The sequence below is a fragment of the Physeter macrocephalus genome, chromosome 7 (genome assembly GCF_002837175.3).
Source record: "Physeter macrocephalus isolate SW-GA chromosome 7, ASM283717v5, whole genome shotgun sequence".
NCBI classification, from domain to species: Eukaryota; Metazoa; Chordata; class Mammalia; order Artiodactyla; family Physeteridae; genus Physeter; species Physeter macrocephalus.
Window position 1 is genome coordinate 14,778,336 of NC_041220.1, and position 19,174 is coordinate 14,797,509.

The 19,174-nt window shown below is 37.7% G+C and overlaps 1 protein-coding gene across 24 annotated transcripts in view; it reads right to left on the reverse strand.

Moving 5' to 3' along the window:
- Window positions 1-19,174, reverse strand: part of HPGDS (hematopoietic prostaglandin D synthase) — a 172,918-nt gene that overhangs the window by 53,980 nt on the left and 99,764 nt on the right. For 23 of the 24 annotated variants that reach the window (XM_055085829.1, XM_055085830.1, XM_028491608.2 and 20 more), the window contains 3 exons: window positions 14,382-14,523; window positions 8,221-8,313; window positions 3,542-3,651 (listed from right to left, as the gene is read on the reverse strand). In XM_055085829.1, the coding sequence (XP_054941804.1) occupies window positions 3,542-3,651; window positions 8,221-8,313; window positions 14,382-14,523 (345 nt within the window). Of the gene's footprint in view, window positions 1-3,541; window positions 3,652-8,220; window positions 8,314-9,920; window positions 11,276-14,381; window positions 14,524-19,174 lie in introns of those variants that run through there. The other variant, XM_055085827.1, reaches the window with a different exon arrangement.

Below are 19,174 nucleotides of genomic sequence, written 5' to 3' on the forward strand. Positions count from 1 at the left end.
TATTTGTTTATATATGAAAATCAGGCTGGTTTGTATTGTGGATATGAAATGTAAGCCAAACTCAAAATATTATAAAATATACATATATCACTAATATTCATAAATGAATGAATATTATAAAATCTATAATAAAATCCAGCCTCTATTAAGGTAAGTCAAATAGTGGATAACTCCCTCACCAATTTACTGATTTACTTCCTGTTACTATTATGACTTAGCTGGGTAATATAGATTATTATAACATAATGCCTTATATTTGTAGGGCACAGTTTGCAAAAGCATCATTACAGATTTACATAGGTTTGCCACATTTCAGGAACTGAAGGTTGGGACGTTTGTCATTATTTTGACTTTATATGCTTTCCACTTTTCTATACCACCTTTGTACATAAGGTTCTCTCTCTATGGTTAATATAGTCATAGTTCTAAATAAAATAGTGTGACTCCTTCAGCCCCTTCCACAGAATTTGTGAGCTAAGAGGCAATGGGCCCAGAAACACGTGACATTTCTCACAGCTTAGCTTACATCAGCATCAGCTGGGGAGGTAATAGCCAGCTTGGCTGTCCTAGAATAGCTAGAAACAGCAGGAAGTTAAATGGAACAGGATGTAGATGCTGTACAGCTTTCCAAAAACTCCTGTGCGCTCACTTGGGTAATTCTGCTGCTTTTTCTGTTGTGCATTTCCACAGCTTAAGGTACACCAGTGCTTTGTATATGCAGTGCCAGATAAAATCTTATCTCTGCGCTCTTGAGTTCTTTAGTCCAGGTTCTCTTTATGTGTTTGGTGAGAATCATATCAGTCTAATAAAATGTAAATTGCTAAACGGCATAACCGTTAGTATTTAAGAGTCATTTTAAAGAATACTCACCAAAATAACCTAAAGAAGATAAACTTTTCTTACATATCCTTTTAAAATGCATTTTCTGATAAACCCTAGATAGCCATTCCTATACCTGGTGGACTCAGAAATTTCCTTCCACCTCCCCCAGAGTTATAAGGAAGGAGATTTTTGCACACTGAAAAGGCATTGCTATTGTACTCTACCAAATGACATTTAGAGGATTTAGGGAGGTTTGCATATTTCTCCAAAGCACCATTTTAAAATCCACACTGCCCAAATCGTTTAGGATTGGAAATGGGCCACTGATGTTCCTTCAGTCCTGCTGATCCATCACCCTCCCCCAACCCCAAGCCCCTGCCCTGTTCTTCAGATGAGGAAACTGAAACAGACTCATTGAATAACCACAGAAACACTAGTGATAAATTCAAGGATTATCAGTGTGACCAATGCTCAGAGGCATATTTTGCCTTTAAATTAAATTTAAATTAATTTTTTTAAATTTTAAATTAGAAATGGAATTTTTAGCACTGAAACATTTATAATTATGTGTACTCGATAGATTTTTAAAGAACATATAAGAAGAGGACTATTTTCACTGTTCATCCATCTTTACTGTATCAATATTCTGCTTTTGAAAATTTTATCTGACCACAAGGTGGCAGCAATGCAACCCACTACGGAGAGACTAAGTAATGCGATGCAAAAGAACTGTGTATTTTTCATTGTATTCTGGCCAGATCCTGCTTATTAATCAGATAGTCTAGCTATTCGCAATTATTTCTGCAACATGTTGTCCCTTCATATGATTTATTCATGAACTTGGAATATGTCCTGTGAATTTGTTTTTCTGAGGTAGGTAGCATGTAAGAGCATTGTTATTCTAATACAAAGGTAGAGTTCCCCTTACCATAAATGTTCAAAGAACATTTTCCTTTGGGAGAAAAGGAGAATGGAAAAATAGAGAAGTGGAGAAGGGCAAGCCCACATGGAACAAAAACCTTTAGATACTTTTTTCTAAATTGAGGATTATGCATCTACTTGTCTCTGCATTTATAAGGATATGTGAAATATAGATGTCATGTCTGACAAATAAAAGGAAAAACAATTAGCACTGAATTATATAAAAACACTATAATAACTAATATTTAGTGAACACTTTCCACCTAGCCGTAGGTACTTATGCTACCATTTAATCCTCCCAACATACTTTGAAGCAGATTCTATGATATCCCTACTTTACAGACACAGAATGTGAAAATTTGATAGGGAGTTAAGTGACAACTGGTAAAAAGAGAATCAGGATTCAAGCCTGGCAGTCTGACTCCAGAGCCCAAATGCATTTCTATCCTCAAAGATGAGTTTTTATTTAAGACTTCGTTCGGGTTAGTCAGGTATCTGTATATATACGTATGTGTGTGTGTCTCCCCACCTTACATTTATGTCAAGGAATCGGTAAATGTGAATACTTTTATGTTCCAAATATCTCTATTTAAATCAGAGGGTCCTAATTAAACAAACAGTATTTAGAATAAATATGCTTAAGTAAGTTGATAAGACCGCCGTTTGTTCTGTGCTGTAGCTTTTGGATACAGGCCTTAAGCCATAACAGGTACATAAATACTCCTGCACAGCTGTTTTGAATGGCTGCTACCACTGTGGCATTACATCCAGTGGTTAAGAACATAGAGTCTGAGCCAGAGTGTCTGGGATTTGAATTCCTTGTGTACCACTTACCAGCTAAGTAACCTTAGGTAAGTTATTTACACTACATGAACCTCAATTTCTTCATCTGGAAAATGAGGATAACAGCAGTTTCCAAAATTTTAAATGAAGAAGTCTTGAGGATAAGAGATATGAATACTGGAGATGTGCCCCAAGTAAACAAGGGAGTAAATAAAAACAGAGGACGTCATCCAGGAAACAGGACTCCAGCTCAAGAGAAAGACGTTCCTGGGATGGCAGTGAAGGAAAGTCCAATGATGACAGCTGTGCAAACCTAGACAGCTCTACAAAGGAGAATGGAAATCTCTGGCTCGATAGCTCCAAGAAAATAATGGAAACAGTAGATTATCTGATATCGTTGACTTTGTGAAAAATTGCATTGGCAGGCCATTGGATAGTGTGGGAAGGTTCAGCAATAAAAGTAAAAAAGAATTAAGCAAATGAAAACAAGACAATTACTAATTTGAGGAGGAAAGTGAGAAAGGAAATATAATCAAAGTATAACACAATGCACAGTTTTGTACAGTATCTGCATAGGCATACTAATGTAATGACTGAATATAGATTTCACCACAAAATTTTAATATTATATTAGGAGTTTGGAGGAAGGGAAGCAGAGAGAATGACTATGTAAGAGATAAATTCTCATTACTATAATAAGTCTATCAAAACTATCTAAAATTTGTGAATCAAAGAAAGCCATATTTACATATGCTACAGAAAATATGGAGATGTATAAATCCTAAAGAAACAGCTAAAAGTGTTAAAATGAGGGTTGCATCTGAGGAAGGGTTAATATGAAGAGGTAAGCCTGGGAATCACTGTAGTACTTTGTTTTAAACTTTTTCATATAATTTGATATTTTAAAACTAGATGTATGTCTTACTTTGATAAAAAGGAACTTTTAAAAGCACCTAACATAATGTTTGGCAAGTAGATATGATTAATAGCAGTAACAGCAAACTGATCACATTACTTTTATATCTTGTTTTTTCTCTGCCCAAGGAAAACGAGACATGAAATCATCCAATGTGTCCACGACTGCATCGACTTGACATTGCTGCAATTCTGTTTTTCCAGCCAAATCTATGGAATAGAGACAGGCCATTTTATGCCCAAGAATATGCTCAATTTATTTTGCTATAGTAGTAAAACTTTTTTAAAAATAGGCAATATATTAATATGGTTCAAAAATTCAAAACAATATAAAACACTATCCAGTGAAGACTAACTTCCACCTCTGACCCATTCACTTCATTTTGCTTCCTTACCTACCTACCATATTGGTAACCATTTTCATTCATTTATTTTGTATTCTTCCATTGTTTCTTAATGAAAATAAGAATAGGTATCCCACTCAAAACGCACCTCCCCCATATATCCTAGAGGTCTTTTCTTACAAGTCCCTTAAGGGCATCCTTGCTCTTTTTTCAGGTACATGGGATTCCTTTAAGTGGAAGTGCCACAATTTATTTAACTAGCCTCAACTGATTAGGTTTGTTTCCAGTCTTTCGCTAGTGCAAGTGATACTACAATAAATAACCTGTACATACATTATCATTTATCTTGTAGAAAGAATTACTGTTACATGTGCAGATAATTTTTTGTCAGGAGCATTTGCTTGCTTCCTGGGAATTATAAGTTTAAAATAATAGAAGTGTTTTTTTTTTCTTTACTGCCATTCGCTGACCATCGTTTTGCTAAGTAATCATTCTAAAATGATTCAGTGTAGAAGCATTCTAAAATAGGTTGCATTTCAGCAAAGGAAACCATCAACAAAATGAAAAGACAATCTACTAAATGGGAGAAAATATTTGCAAATGATATGACTGATAAGGGATTAATATCCAACGTATACAAACAGCTCATACAACTCAACATCAAAGAGACAAATAATCTAATTAAAAACTGGGTTGAAGAACTGAATAGACATTTTTCCAAAGAGGACATGCAGATGGCCAACAGGCGCATGAAAGGATGCTCAACATCGCTAAGCATCAGGGAAATGCAAATCAAAACCACAATGAGATATCACCTCACACCTATCAAAATGGCTATCATCAAAAAGAACACAAATAACAAATGTTGGCGAGAATGTGGAGAAAAAGAAAAAGGGAACCCTCCTACACTGTTGGTGGGAATGTAAATTGGAGCAGCCACTGTGGAAAACAGTAGGGAAGTTTGTCAACAAACTAAAAATAGAACTACCATATGACCCAGCAATTCCATTCCTGGGCATACATATGGAAAAGAAAAAATCTCTAATTCAAAAAGATACATTCACCCCAATGTTCATACCAGCATTATTTGCAATTGCCAAGATAAGGAAGCAACCTAAGTGTCTATCAACAGATGAATGGATAAAGAAGATGTGGTATATATATATATATATACACAATGGAATATTACTCAGCCATAAAAAAGAATGAATGAATATTTGCCATTTGCAGCAACATGGATGGAATTAGAGGGTATTATGCTAAGTGAAATAAGTCAGAGAGAGAAAGACAAATACTGTATGATATCACTTATAAGTGGAATCTAAAAAGTACAATAAACTAGTGAATATAACAAAAAAAGAAGCAGACTCACAGATATAGAGAACAAACTAGTGGTTACCAGTGGGGGGCGGGAGAGGCAATATAGGAGTAGGGGATTAAGATGTACAAACTATTATGTATAACATAAGCTACAAGGATATATTGCACAACACAGGGAATAGAGCCAATATTTTATAATAACTGTGAATGGAGTGTAACTTTAAAAATTGTGAGTCACTATATTGTATACCTATAACTTGTAATTTTAATAAAAAATAAAAATATAAAATAGGTTGCTTTTGTACAAATGTATAAATTTACTAAAAATCAAGCAACTGTATATACTGACAATGGGTGAACTGTATGTAAATCACACCTCAATAAAGCAGTTAAAAGTGAAAGAAAATGCCTTAGTAATTAGCGTTCTTCTGTAAACTATCTATATTTTCACGTGTGTGATGTTCAAAGGCTGATTCTTCTTTCTGACCTTGAGAAATCCCTCCGAACTGTATCATAAATTCTCTCCACTCATTTTCATCCCTACTTTGACTTCCACACTCCAGGCTTCAGCTGTCGATTTTATACAGGTTACTCATTCAGCATGTTTAGTCCTAAATTCCAGAACCATATTCTCAGCTTCTTTGTGGAGAGTTCTCTGTGTATCCTTCTGGGTCGGCCCCAACTGGGGCTACAGCAGTGAACAAAGGAGATCAATTCCTTGCCTGCATGGCACTTAACGGCTAACTGGGAAAGACAGACAATGGAAAGGATATTTATTGCAAGTTAAGGGATGTTTTCTTATAAGAAGAGGAGGAGGAAGAGGAGGAGAAGGAGCTATGGGAATAAGGAGCTATGTCCAAGTTGTCGTCTGCCTGGCCCTTACTCTCCTGCTCCGATAGACTGCCCTCCACAGGCCAGTATCTGTCTTCTAACCCTAGGATGATTCTATCTTCACAGACTTTCTCATATTTCCCAAATAGGCACCCCTGCAGTCATGCCAAACAAAGTATGGCCAGAATAATCTTCCTAAGCTCCTAGCCATGGTTATGTTGCTTTTCCAGATAAAGATTTACAGTCAAAGTCAGACAGAGAAAGACAAACACTGCGTGATCTCACTCATATTGGAACCTTTAAAAATGACTGCTAATGACTAACTCATAGATACAGAGAACAGATGGTTACCAGAGGCAGGAGCAGGGGTAGGGGCAGTAAAACGGGTGAAAGTGGTCAAAAGATACAAACGTCCAGTTATAAGATAAATACGTCCTGGCGATGTGATGTACAGCATGGTGAGTATAGCTAAGAAATTACCATATATTTGAAAGTGGCTAAGAGAGTAGTTCTTAGAAGTTCTCATCACAAGGAAAAAAATCTGTAACTTTGTGAGGTGATGGATGTTAACTAGATTTACTGTGTGATCATTTAGCAATCTATACATGTACTGAATCATTATGTCATACACCTGAAACTAATGTAATGTTACATGTCAATTATATCTCAATTTAAAAACAACTCTACAACTGTTTAAGGGATGACATTAATACTCTGGCTCTTTCTTACAAGATTCCAATCTATTTTTCCATCCCTTTCTCTTTCGGCTTCCACACCACCCAGCAAATTTTGAAGTTCTTTTCTTTTTCTCCGGCCATTTTTTTCTCTGTCTGGAATGTTCTAGTCCAGAGATTCTCTAAGTGAGTTCCATGGACCAGCTGCATAAGCATCATCGGGGAAATTGGTAAGAATGCAAATTTCCCACCCTAGGCCTATTGAATCACAATCTTGGAGTCAAGGCTGAACTATCTGTTTTAATGAGCCTCCAAGTGATCCTGATGCACATAAAATTTGAGAAACACTGCTCAAGTCCAGATCTTTCTCTTGAAATTCTAGGTATCTTTTCAGGCTCAACTCAAATGTCATTGTCACTTCAAAGTCAAATTTCCATAGTCAGAAATCATCTCCATCTCTAATATTTAGCTATCTATCTATCTATCTATTTATTTATTTATCTGGCTCTGCTGGGTCTTAGTTGCAGCACGCAGGATATTTTTAGTTGCAGCATGTGGGATCTTTTTTTTTTTAGTTGCTGTATGTGAATTCTTAGTTGTGGCATGCGGGATCTAGTTCCCTGACCAGGGATCGAACGGAGGCCCCCTGTATTGGGAGTGCAGAGGCTTAGCCACTGGACCACAAAGGAAGTCCCTCCATCTCTTTTAAACTTCCAAACAATTTTGTTGGCTGAAACGTGTTAGTGAAACACAAATTTTTGTATTTTTAACATACATACGTTACTTTGGTCCAAAAATGAAGGTCTAGTAATTATGGCCCATTTTATTGGTAAGCTAACCATGTCTCTACAGCTTGGATCATAGTGGTTTTGGGGGTAGCAAAGAGGGTGTCAGTGTCAGGAGTGGGGCATGGTGATTCTGCAGATTATTTATAAAGAAAGGGGCTTTAAAAGAAGCCAAATGTAACCTTTCACTCAAAAAGAGTGTATGGGAGTGTGAGGGGAGAGAGAAGACAGCAGAGCATAAGATGGGGAAGGGCACCAGGCAAAGATGAGAACTAAATTTCCCTTATTTCTCCTCATCTCATCACGTTAGCACATGCGCTAAATAAACAATCCAGTAGCCAACTACCCACTCAGGAGGCCTCAGATGGCACTTTATTGAGGCAAAGAAGACTCCCCTTCTATTTTTTTTAGCATGATTAGGATGAAAGACATTGGGTACATGATTTTAATAGTATGAGTCATTTCAGCCTCCCTATGCCACATGTATTTCCCATTAATTAATCTTCTCTGATAACTTATGCATGCTAGCGAAAGTTTGGGTTCAAACACATCTGTCTATTTTTCAGCTAAATTCCAATAAGGGATTGAGGACAAGGAAGGGTGGGGCAGGAGAGACTGCAGGCAGTATAAAATTAATTGTCTAGGGAACTCAGGGAAAATTAAACTGGTAGAGATGGTATATTTATACTTCTCTGGCACTGAATCCCATTCTCCTTTGCACTATATTTTAATCCCATTCAGTAATAAAGTTACTTAATGAATATTGGATATATGTCATGTTTTTTTTTCAGTTATCCAAAACTGTACACACAATAAATATATTACCTGTGTTTTTGGTCAGATATCTTGCTATTGCTAGGCTCTGGTGAAGGTTCAATCCACTGACTTCCAAAATGGGAACTTTGCCAAATGGAAGAGCTTAAAATAAAATGAACAAAGAATCAACTTCCAGAACAAAATCAAGTTATAATACTTCCATTTTACTGATAATTGTGGAAATAAAACATGATAGTAACGTTACAGAGTTCTTGAATATTTATTCTAGAAGGGACATTAGGCATCCTCTGGTGGAATCTTTACATTTTACAAGTTTTAAAAAAGAGAGTTGTTAGAAAAAGAAACAGACTCACAGATATAGAGAACAAATGAGTGGCTACAAGTGGAGAGAGGGAAGAGGGGAGGGACAAGATAGGGGTGGGGGAGTAAGAGGTACAAACTATTAGGTATAAAATAAGCTACAGGATATATTGTACAACACGGGGAATACAGCCAATAATTTATAATAACTGAATGGAGTGTAACCTTTAAAAACTGTGAATCACTATATTGTACATCTGCAACTTATACAATATTGAACAGCGACTATACCTCAATTTTTTTAGAAAAGGGGAAAAGAAGAGTTGTTAGAAGAGCTGCTATAGAGTTAGTGACAGAACTGGGTCTAAACCCCAGGTTTACAGTGATACTATCGATATATATTATATATTATCTCACAAACTTACTATATAATTTTTTTTAAACTTTCAAAGCCTTATTAACTTTTCAGTCCTCAGAGATTACATTAATTATTCTTTAAAACCATAGTCTGAGGAATATGAAGAGTTTGATATTGAGTTATGGTAAGGAACTTAGCCAAATTCTTATTGACCATTTGAAGTATATAGTAAGCAACAAGCATATTTGTACAAATATAGGATAGACTCATAGCAGTTGTATTAATATTTATCTGTAAATCCTACTTTGTTTTCTTATCTAAACCTATTATATTTTTGTCAGAGAATAATTTATTATTCTTCACTATAGAAAAATTCTAAGTTGAAGACAAATAAAAATAATTCTGCCACACAATGATAAACATTTTAATATTTTAATTGCTTTCCCATATATATATCAAAACAAAATCATAATGTATATGTTTGTAAACCACTTTTTAAAATTTGATAATACCTTTTAAAATCTTTCTAAATCAATAAAACATCATCTTTTTTAAAGCATACATTTTGCCATATGAATTAATCACAATTTTCCCAACCAGTGCCTTAGGTTGGGGCATATAATTATTTTGGAAAGAGGGAAAAGAATAAAGTGCCACTCATAATCCCATGACTGTAACACAACTACTAGAATCAACCTTCAAGCGTCTTTTGTATGCACTGAATAGGTACAAGATGAACTCCAGTTCACATCAGGAATAAAAACATCTTTGAACACTTACCTAATAAGTGTGCCAAGTACTATTCCAGGTGTTTGAGATACTGCAGTGAGCAAAACAAAGTCCCAAATAAAACTGATACAAACTGTGATGCCTTATTTGAAGCAAAGTATGTAATCAAGAGGGAATTAACATGGCTAACATTTTGAGGGGTGCTTCCTTTTGTGCTAGGCATTGTACTAAATATTTAACGTGCCCATTCAGTCTTCTGGTACTTACGACAACCCTATGAAGTAGGTATTAACTACCATCTCATTTTATAAATGAGGAAATGAGACGAAGAGAGGTTATAGAAATAGTCCAGATCACACACCTGGTAGAGGTGAGAGCCAAGTGAGAGGTGAAATCCAGCTGGAACTCTTGCTCAGCTGTTTTGTAGTTCTAAGAGCCATGATTTTTTTTTTTTTTTTTTTTTTTTTTGGTGGTATGTGGGCCTCCCTCTGTTGTGGCCTCTCCCGTTGCGGAGCACAGGCTCCGGACGTGCAGGCTCAGCGGCCGTGGCTCACGGGCCCAGCCGCTCCGCGGCATGTGGGATCCTCCCGGACCGGGGCGCGAACCCGGTTCCCCTGCATCGGCAGGCGGACGCGCAACCACTGCGCCACCAGGGAAGCCCTAAGAGCCATGTTTTTGAAAGACATTAAAAATCAGAGCAAGCCCAGAGGATAGTATCCAAGTTAGTGAGGGTCTGAAAATCACATTATATGAGGATTGGCTGAAGAACTTCTACCACTCTTCACAGAAGAAGACAGAACAAACGAAGTGGAACATAAAAACCATCTCCAATATGGCATAGCTATCAAATGGAAAAAAAATCTTACTTATTTGGACTATCTCTAAAATGCAGAATGAGAACCAAGAAGAAATTTTTAAAGGGCATATTTTAATTAATTAATTAATTTTGTGGTGGGGGGGCTGCGTTGGGTCTGCGTTGCTGCGCGCAGGCTTTTCCCCGGTTGTGGCGACTGGGGGCTACTCTTCGTTGCGGAGCGCGGGCTTCTCACTGCGGTGGCTTCTCTTATTGCAGAGCACGGACTCCGTAGGTGTGGCTCGCGGGCTCTAGAGCGCAGGCTCAGTAGTTGTGGCGCACGGGTTTAGTTGCTCCGCGGCATGTGGGATCTTGCCGGATCAGGGCTTGAACCCATGTCCCCTGCATTGGCGGGCGGATTCTTAACCACTGTGCCACCAGGGAAGTCCTAAAGGGCATATTTTAACTCAAGATGAAGAATAATTCTGTTACCTTTGGAGCTGTTACAATGGAATGTGTTTTCTTATGAGGTGGTAAGCTTTCAGCTACTGGAAGCATTTGAGCCAAGCTTGGAATAATTGCCAACAATTGGAATATGGGCTGCATCTAACAAGAAGAAATTTAAGAAGACAAATGCTAAGTCCTTTATTTGGTTCCAGAAAAAAAAGAATTTCATGCTGTTGGAGTGGTAACTTAACAGGAGAACCTGTCAAAAAGCTTTAAGAGATTTAGTGGTGCTGAATGCAAGGCCTCAGTATGATATGGCTGCCAGCATAGCTACTGTGATCTTGGTAAAACTTCTTAGAAAAATGTCTACACTTGTGCCAGGCGTGATGGTTCCATTCTGCTCTGTGCTGTTCTCATGCTTGCGGGCACAGGCGCTACACATAGACTAGCAGACAGAGTCTAACAGAAGCTTGTTCTACTTGGGTGGTGAGCAAACCCAGAGCAGGGGAAATAAATGGAACACTCCAGGAAGAGAAGAGAGTTGTCCTTTGAACCTAGATGTGATTGCAGATCTCAGACAGTCCATAGGAAACAGTACCTAAATCCAGAAGTAGAGTCAGGGGTGGGAAGGGTGGACTGAATTTCACAACGATGATCAGAGAAACAGCTTCCCCAGAGAGAATTCCTCCCATTTCCTGTGTGAGGGATATTAGCCTGGTTGCCATTGATGGTAGAGCAGGGGAGAGGGCTGTCCGTCCCACCATCTAGTTTCTAGACTTCCACTGAATGCCATGTTTACTACAGCATTGTGTCCAAGACATGCCTGGTGTCCTAGAATCCTCTGGTCCATCCTCTTGAAAGTAATCTCCATGCTCCTTCCAGGGAGAGAGAGGGAACTTGTGGTCATATTGCTTCTTCATATTCTTCCAGGCAACCCTGTATCAGCTCAGCTCTTAAAGTTATCTTTTGCAACCAATTCCTGACCCTTTGGAGGATCTCTGGAGTGATTTAGCTTGCCTTCTCCTCCTCCAGGCTTATATTTGAGCATCACAGGCCTTAATGGTAAGTCACCTTACCATTCGTTGACCGGCTTTCTAGCTTCCAGAATTTTGTGCTATCATATTCAAGGTTGATTTCTTTGTCCTTGGAGGTGTGGTGACTTTTTTCTAAAGTACTTTAATGTTATTAAAGGCGAGATTAAACACATGTGTACAATGTACCAGGTTTGACCAGGAAGAAAATTTTAATAGAAATTATCCAATGATATTCTAGATTATAGCAGAGGGGATGGTCACAGCGAGTTTCAAACACCAGACAGCATCCTAAATTGGACAGGAGATGATACCAGATACAATTGGTACTAGAAACTGCCTTTCAATATCTATTCTTTGCTTTTTTTCTCGAAGTAATAAAATCCTGGATTTTTAGCTGGGCAAATGGTTGTCCACAATACAGTCAACGTTTCCCAGCTTCCTTTGCAGCAATGAATGACCACGTGACTAATTTCTTGCCAAACAGATATAACTGATGTGATGTGTGCAACTTTCTGGTCAGGTGTTAAAAGGAAGAGGTGTGTTCTCTTCCCTCTTCTGCACTTTCTGTGAGTTGGAATATGGAAGGAGGGTGAGCTGTTCACACTGTGTCAGGAAGAACCCACTACGGGTGCAGATGAACAGAAATGAAAGAGCCTCATCGTTGACAACTTCATGGGGCAGAACTGCTATACTAACTTGGGCTTTTATGTAAAAGAAATAAATTTTTATCCTCTTTAAGCCATTTTTGTGTTGGGTGTATGTTAAAGCATTTGAAACTGTAGCTTAACCGTCACTAACTTTAAGATCCCTTTCAATTCTAAGAATATGTGAAAACATTAAGAAAATGCAGTAATTCCATTTTTAAGAACATAATGAAAAGTTAAGGTGGAATAGGGTATAAAAAATACAAAGAACTGATATCGAAAAACTAAAAGGCAGAATTTGTTATATGTAATACCTCCACAACTTGCTATTCATCTTGACTTACTTAATGGATAAATTTAATATTCACCTATTTTATGTCCACAGAAGCTCATGTACAAATTCTGATATCAGAAGAAATGCTTGGATATTAAAGGTAAAGTTTCAGAAGAACAGGAAATAAGATATTCTATCCCATCAGAGAAGAGTTCTCTGATAAGAAAAAGAGTAATTACAGGGGCAATGACTTCAGAGAAGCTCATGCTTCCAAAAGTCAAGTGGCAATATTTATTGTGAATACGTCAGTTATCATGGTATTATTGTTGTTGGCATTATCTAGTGCAAATAACTTGGGCTATAGTATTAGATGGACCTGTGTTTGAAAATCAGCTGTACCTTGCTAGGGCTGTGAACCTGGAAAAAATACCTAAACTCTGTGTGCTTCAGTTAATCCAACTATAAAATAGAAACAATAATACGTCCCGTGTTGATGTGCTAGAGAAATTAAATGAAATGGGGTCTGCAGACTATCCAGTTCTGATAGCCTACAAATGCTATATAGTCCTTTTCTTCAGCTTCATCTTTATCTGAAATTTTAATAATCTAGCATAAAAATATAAATTTTAGACACTTAATATTTAGTTAGTATGTCCAGGGAACATGGCAAGCATGTAGAGGATGACGTACAACTTACCTGAAAACCACACACTTTTGTTTGTTTAATAATATTTCTAATTCTTCCCCACTGTCCTGAGTGCTAAGCAGCATGTTTTCATTGTGTTACCTGCCCAATTTGTAAATTTGCTCTTTCCTCTCATCAGACAGACCCCAGTTTTGTTCATGTATCCACCTTCTCTCATATGGTCACAAAGCCTCAGGAAAACTGCTTCCATCCCTTACTTCAGAGGTGGACTAGATGATTCTAAGGTTCCTTCCATTCCCTTTGCCAACGATTGGTTCAGAAATGGACACGTGACCCAATCTGAGCCAGTGAAACCCGAGAGGTTTGCCGAGGTCTCCTGGAAAGTTTTTCCTCGTTCTTCTGGGAACGCTTAAGGAAGCAGTGCTTTCTCCTCTAGCCTCTCAAAATTGCTTCTCAACGCTGCGAGGCTGGAGTTGCAGCAAACATATTGCTACCAGCTTCATGATTTAGCCAACACACTGAGGAGGAAAAATGGATAAAGCCATCCTTTGAAACCTGGCCTACTTCTGGATTTTCAGTTATGTGGTACAATTCATTTGCTTGTTATTTAAGCCATCTGAGTTTTGTTTTCTGTTACAGCAGCTTATCTGATCTATCATCCAAATATTATTGACATCTGAGCAAGCCCAGGCTATTCCAATGGTCAAAAGTTTGACTTCAGTATTTCCTCCATTTCAGCTCTTCTGATAAAGCTTCATGTTGTGTTATTTTTATATGCTCCATCTGTCAGTTTTGTGTTTTCACCTCAATAGGAAATTTTCTGGGTCACATAACATTTATTTAACTTGCCTGAACACTGCTTCTCAGTGTAAAGCTACATGAGATTTAAAAACCTTTCTATTTTCCTTTCCCTGAGGAAAGACAAAAGGTTCTGGAAACATTTTCTCTACATACATTTCCATGAACTACATTTGTGCTACTTACTTGACTTGATTTCAGGCCAATCAGATCGTTCTATTCTGTGGTCTTCATACTTTATGTCCAAATATGCAAATATATAACGAATAATTTCTGCTCTCCCCCTCATATTAAAATAAGTGAGTTTGTAGTTTGGCATGGTGTGATTCTGGAAGGAGAAAAATAAAGGAATTATTTTAACAGCCCTCTAGAGATGTTTCAACATTTTTCTTGGAGGACTTTTCGAAAACTTTATGGCATCTTCTGAGATAACCAGAGATATTAGAAGATATTTCAAAACCAGAGTTATAAATCACTACCCCAATAACATATGGAGAAAACCTGATAGAAATAAAATCTTGACTCTCTTTAAGAATTAGATGGAATATTCCAGTGAAATAATCAAATTCAAGTTTTATTTGTAAAAAGACATCGGAGTAATAGGGTATCTATAATACCAAACTTCAGAGAATGGAGTCAAAAACTTTGCATTTTAAGAATTTTTTGTCCTGCCTTTAGACACATAATGAATGGTGTTGACATTTGGTTTGTTGTTTGGTGACACAGCTGAGTTTGTGAGGACAGCTGGGTAAGGATTGCAAGAGCAGGGTACACACACAAGGCACGTAAAACCAGCCATGTCAACCTGTCATCTCCTCTCTTCCCTCCCCTGTTGCTTTTCAAAAAGGCTTGAGGAAATATTTCTCTCATCTTTTACTGCATCCATGCTGCTGGGTTTTATTGGGTTGTTTACACATACAAACATACCCCATCTCGGGGACCTCTGTTGGGATGGGACAATGGTGAGCATACTTCTTTATCCTCTCTATAAGGGAGCGAGGAAGAAAGAAAGCAAACGTTTCTTACATTTTAGAAATTTGCTAAAACTGGCTATATTGGTTAGATGGAGGTCATTATAATTTTGTGAGTTTGTGATTTGTACTATTTCATTTCCATTGTTTATAAGCTTTACAGTTAATGATTTTAAGCACTAATAGTAGAATGTATTATAATCTTGTAATGATCAGGCAACTGAGAAAGAAACATTTCCATCTGAAGTTCAGTTCTTCCACTTAGTTTCTGTGTATCTTTGGGCTAGTCAACAAAATCTCTCTGAATTTCAAAGTCCACTTTTTATAAATAGAGATACTAATATAGATTGGGGGTTTTAATGAGGTAACACATGTGAAGCATTTCACACAATGCTAAACACTTAATTGTTAGCTGTTAATAACTTTGAATTCATTCTATAGTCAAGAATAAACACCATGATTACATCACACTAAAAATTAATAATTATAGTAATTCAATAAAAATCATAAATAACATTTATTTAAAGAGGTGAGATTAAATACTTTATTCTCTACTAAGGAAGTCTTTCAGAGATATTAACGGAATATTAGATTAAAAGTTGAGCTCAGGGCTTCCCTGGTGGCACAGTGGATAAGAATCCGCCTGCAATGCAGGGGACGCGGGTTCAAGCCCTGGTCCGGGAAGATCCCACATGCCGCAGAGCAACTAAGCCCGTGCGCCACAACTACTGAGACGGCGCTCTAGAGCCCGTGCGCCACAACTACTGAGCCTGCGTGCTGCAACCACTGAAGCCCGTGCTCCGCAACAAGAGAAGCCACCGCGATTAGAAGGCCAAGCACCACAACAAAGGGTAGCCCCCACTCGCCGCAACTAAAGCCCGCGTGCAGCGATAAGTAAATAAAATAAATAAATTTCTTTTTCAAAAAAAGTTGAGCTCAAGTCGCAAAACAAAATTCCATCTGAAGTCACATCACATAAAAGATCAAACACAAATCATAAAAATCTAGATTGCTAAGCTCATATCTCGAGTACATGTGTATCTCAAGTGTCTGCGGAAAGGACGACCAGAAATAACCGATTGCCTATCTAGACCCACTCAGGATCCAGGAAATGACGGCGATGGTGAGTCCTAGCAAATCCATTTCTCTGGGCCCGGGTTTTCCTTGTGTAGATATTGTGGAGTGGGTGCCCCTCGTTAGAGACAGAGTCACCCAAACACTCCACGTCCTGTCCACTTCCATTAGCTAGTCTTGTCACCACCCAAGTGAACTGTGGCACATGCCACACATCAGAACGTGAGGGGATGTTCTCTGTCAAGAATTCACTAGAGTAAACTAACGAAAATTCCAAGACTTACGGCCCCAAATTCCTTTGGAGGAGAAATATGTATATAGGAAATTCACATCTGGGGCACTAAATGAAGTGCCCATCAGAACAATGAGACTGTTTTCCAAGTTTCTTGGAAATGCTGAGCTTAGAGATAGTGGGAAAGATATGAGAACACAAAAATAGTCAATAAAAAATGTAAAGTAGTAAGTTTCCTTCAGAAAAAAACATTTTACAGAATCAGAATAAAAGGAACACTCTTATGTAGGAAATAAAAAACGTAATTGTTACTGTTGCTTGGTCTATCTATTTTAAAGCTTGAAAGAACAAAAATAGCCTTCAGAGTGGAAGTGTCCTTCTGAGTTGGAGTTTTTATTTGAAAAGCATTTTACACAATTTTTTAATTGATTTTTAAAAGTTGTTAGTGCTTCCAAAGAAATTATGTATTTCTTATAAATATTATGTGTGTAAAAAAATATTATGTGTGTATATAGATTCATATATGGCCATAGGATCAATATTAAAAATTAAACATAACTTTTCTCATTTGGTCAAATACCACATAATTCTGCATGAAAATGAAGGGGTTGTTGCTTGTTAATTTGCAAAGGTATGCTATTTTATATTGTATTTCATTCAAGTAAAGAAGACATTTAAAAATTCCTAGCACAGGGCTTCCCTGGTGGCGCAGTGGTTGGGAGTCCGCCTGCCGATGCAGGGGACACGGGTTCGTGCCCCGGTCCGGGAAGATCCCACATGCCGCGGAGCGGCTGGTCCGGTGAGCCATGGCCGCTGAGCCTGCGCGTCCGGAGCCTGTGCTCCGCAACGGGAGAGGCCACAACGGTCAGAGGCCCGCGTACCGCAAAAAAAAAAATTCCTAGCACAGGCTGGTAGCTATCTATGTTTCTCTGCAAATAGATCTTTAAATCTAAGATTTACCACAGGCCAATGGACATCTGGCAAATGCTTATCTTTCCTTCAAGAACATCCTTCAACTGTCATAACTCATTAATGAAGCTGTACTTGCACACCACATTTCTGTAGTTACTTGCATAATTATATTTTCTACTGAGCAAAAGTCTGGCTTCTTGATTTTTAAAGGTAGAAAACTCCAAACTTGAAGACTTTTGTCTTTTTAGGATATAAGTGCACATGGTATAACACAAAAAAATAAGTACTAAAGGTAAACACTGTTGGAAACATTTACTGACTCTAAAGATCTATATTTTATAAGCTTTCGCATGAAAACTATCAGGAGGAATTCCGAGTAAATGTTTCAATGGCCAATGAAAACATAAGGAAATTTACAGTAAAGTCTAAAGACAAGTACAAGAACATATTTTGTCCCTCATAGCATTTAGCAGTATATCTGTTAATAGTAAATCTCAGTTTGCTAAAGCCTTTATTTCATAAGGATCATGAACTACAAGGATGAAGTTAAAACATATCCCTACCCCCGCCAAGGCGTGCAGTGAGGATCAAGCTCAGGGTAGAGCAGGTGATGGAAAGGAGTGACCAGTTCTGGAGTTACCCCTGCCACTTATTATCTGAGTGGCCTCGGGCAGGTCACTTGTTCCTGGCTTTACTTTCCTCACCTGTAAGATGGTAATGAAAATATTGTGTGTAAAGTACCAATACAGTGCTCCGTATTGTGTGACTTGATTGGACTCAAATCCTCAAGATCATGTCCTTTGATAAACCTATTCTGCTGTAGGGACATAAGAAGTGAAAATTACATAAAAAGAAGATATAAAGTTAGAATTAAGAGCAAGATAAACTTTGCCTGGACCAAATGAACAGAAACAAAATACAGTGAGCAGGATGCGGAATTCTGAGAGGCACTGGGCAGCCAGGAGCTTAGCTTCTTCAGAGTAAAGGGGAATAAAAATCCTCCATACAAGATGGGAGGTTGGAGGGTCGTACTGCTTGAAACTAGAGCCTGGCAGGCTTTTATATAAAATGTGTAAAAGGTCAAACTGCAAAGCTCTAGCAGAACTGATAAGGAGGAAAATATATGAAAAGTCACAGACAATTAAAATTACAAATAAAAAGGTCATAATAGCAGATAAAACAGATTAAAAATCATAAGCTAACACTACAAATAACTATCACTGACTCTGAACACTTAAATGGAAACACTGAGAAACACATAAACTAACACAATCAAATCAAAAAGAAACAACTGAAAGCCTGCATTTAACAAGGAGTAAAGAAACAGAATTGGTAATTAGTCACACCGGTGAATGGCACCAGGCCCAGATGATTTTACAGGTGAATTTTACTTAATCCTCAAGGGAAAGATAATCCTTATCTTTTACAAGTAGTTTCAAAGAATAGGAAAACGGAAAAAGTGCAAAGATGTTTAAAGAGGAAAATTATAGAATAAGCTCACTTATAAACATAGATATAAACATCCTAAATAACTTCTTAGCTATTCAAATTTAGTAGTGTATAAAAAGATATTGAATATAACGTTGGGCTGCACCCTGTAGGCCTGCATGCCTTGTAGTTAGCCAGCCTCTACAAGACCGAAGAAAGAGCCCCGGGTCAGTGACAGAAACATTAATGGTTACTAAATAGAGGATCTTACAAGTCTCAAGCGAAAGGTCCTGGAGAAACATCCCACCGTGTAGTGCAGAGGGCAACAGGACATAGCAACGATCTTTGCTACTCAGGGGAGA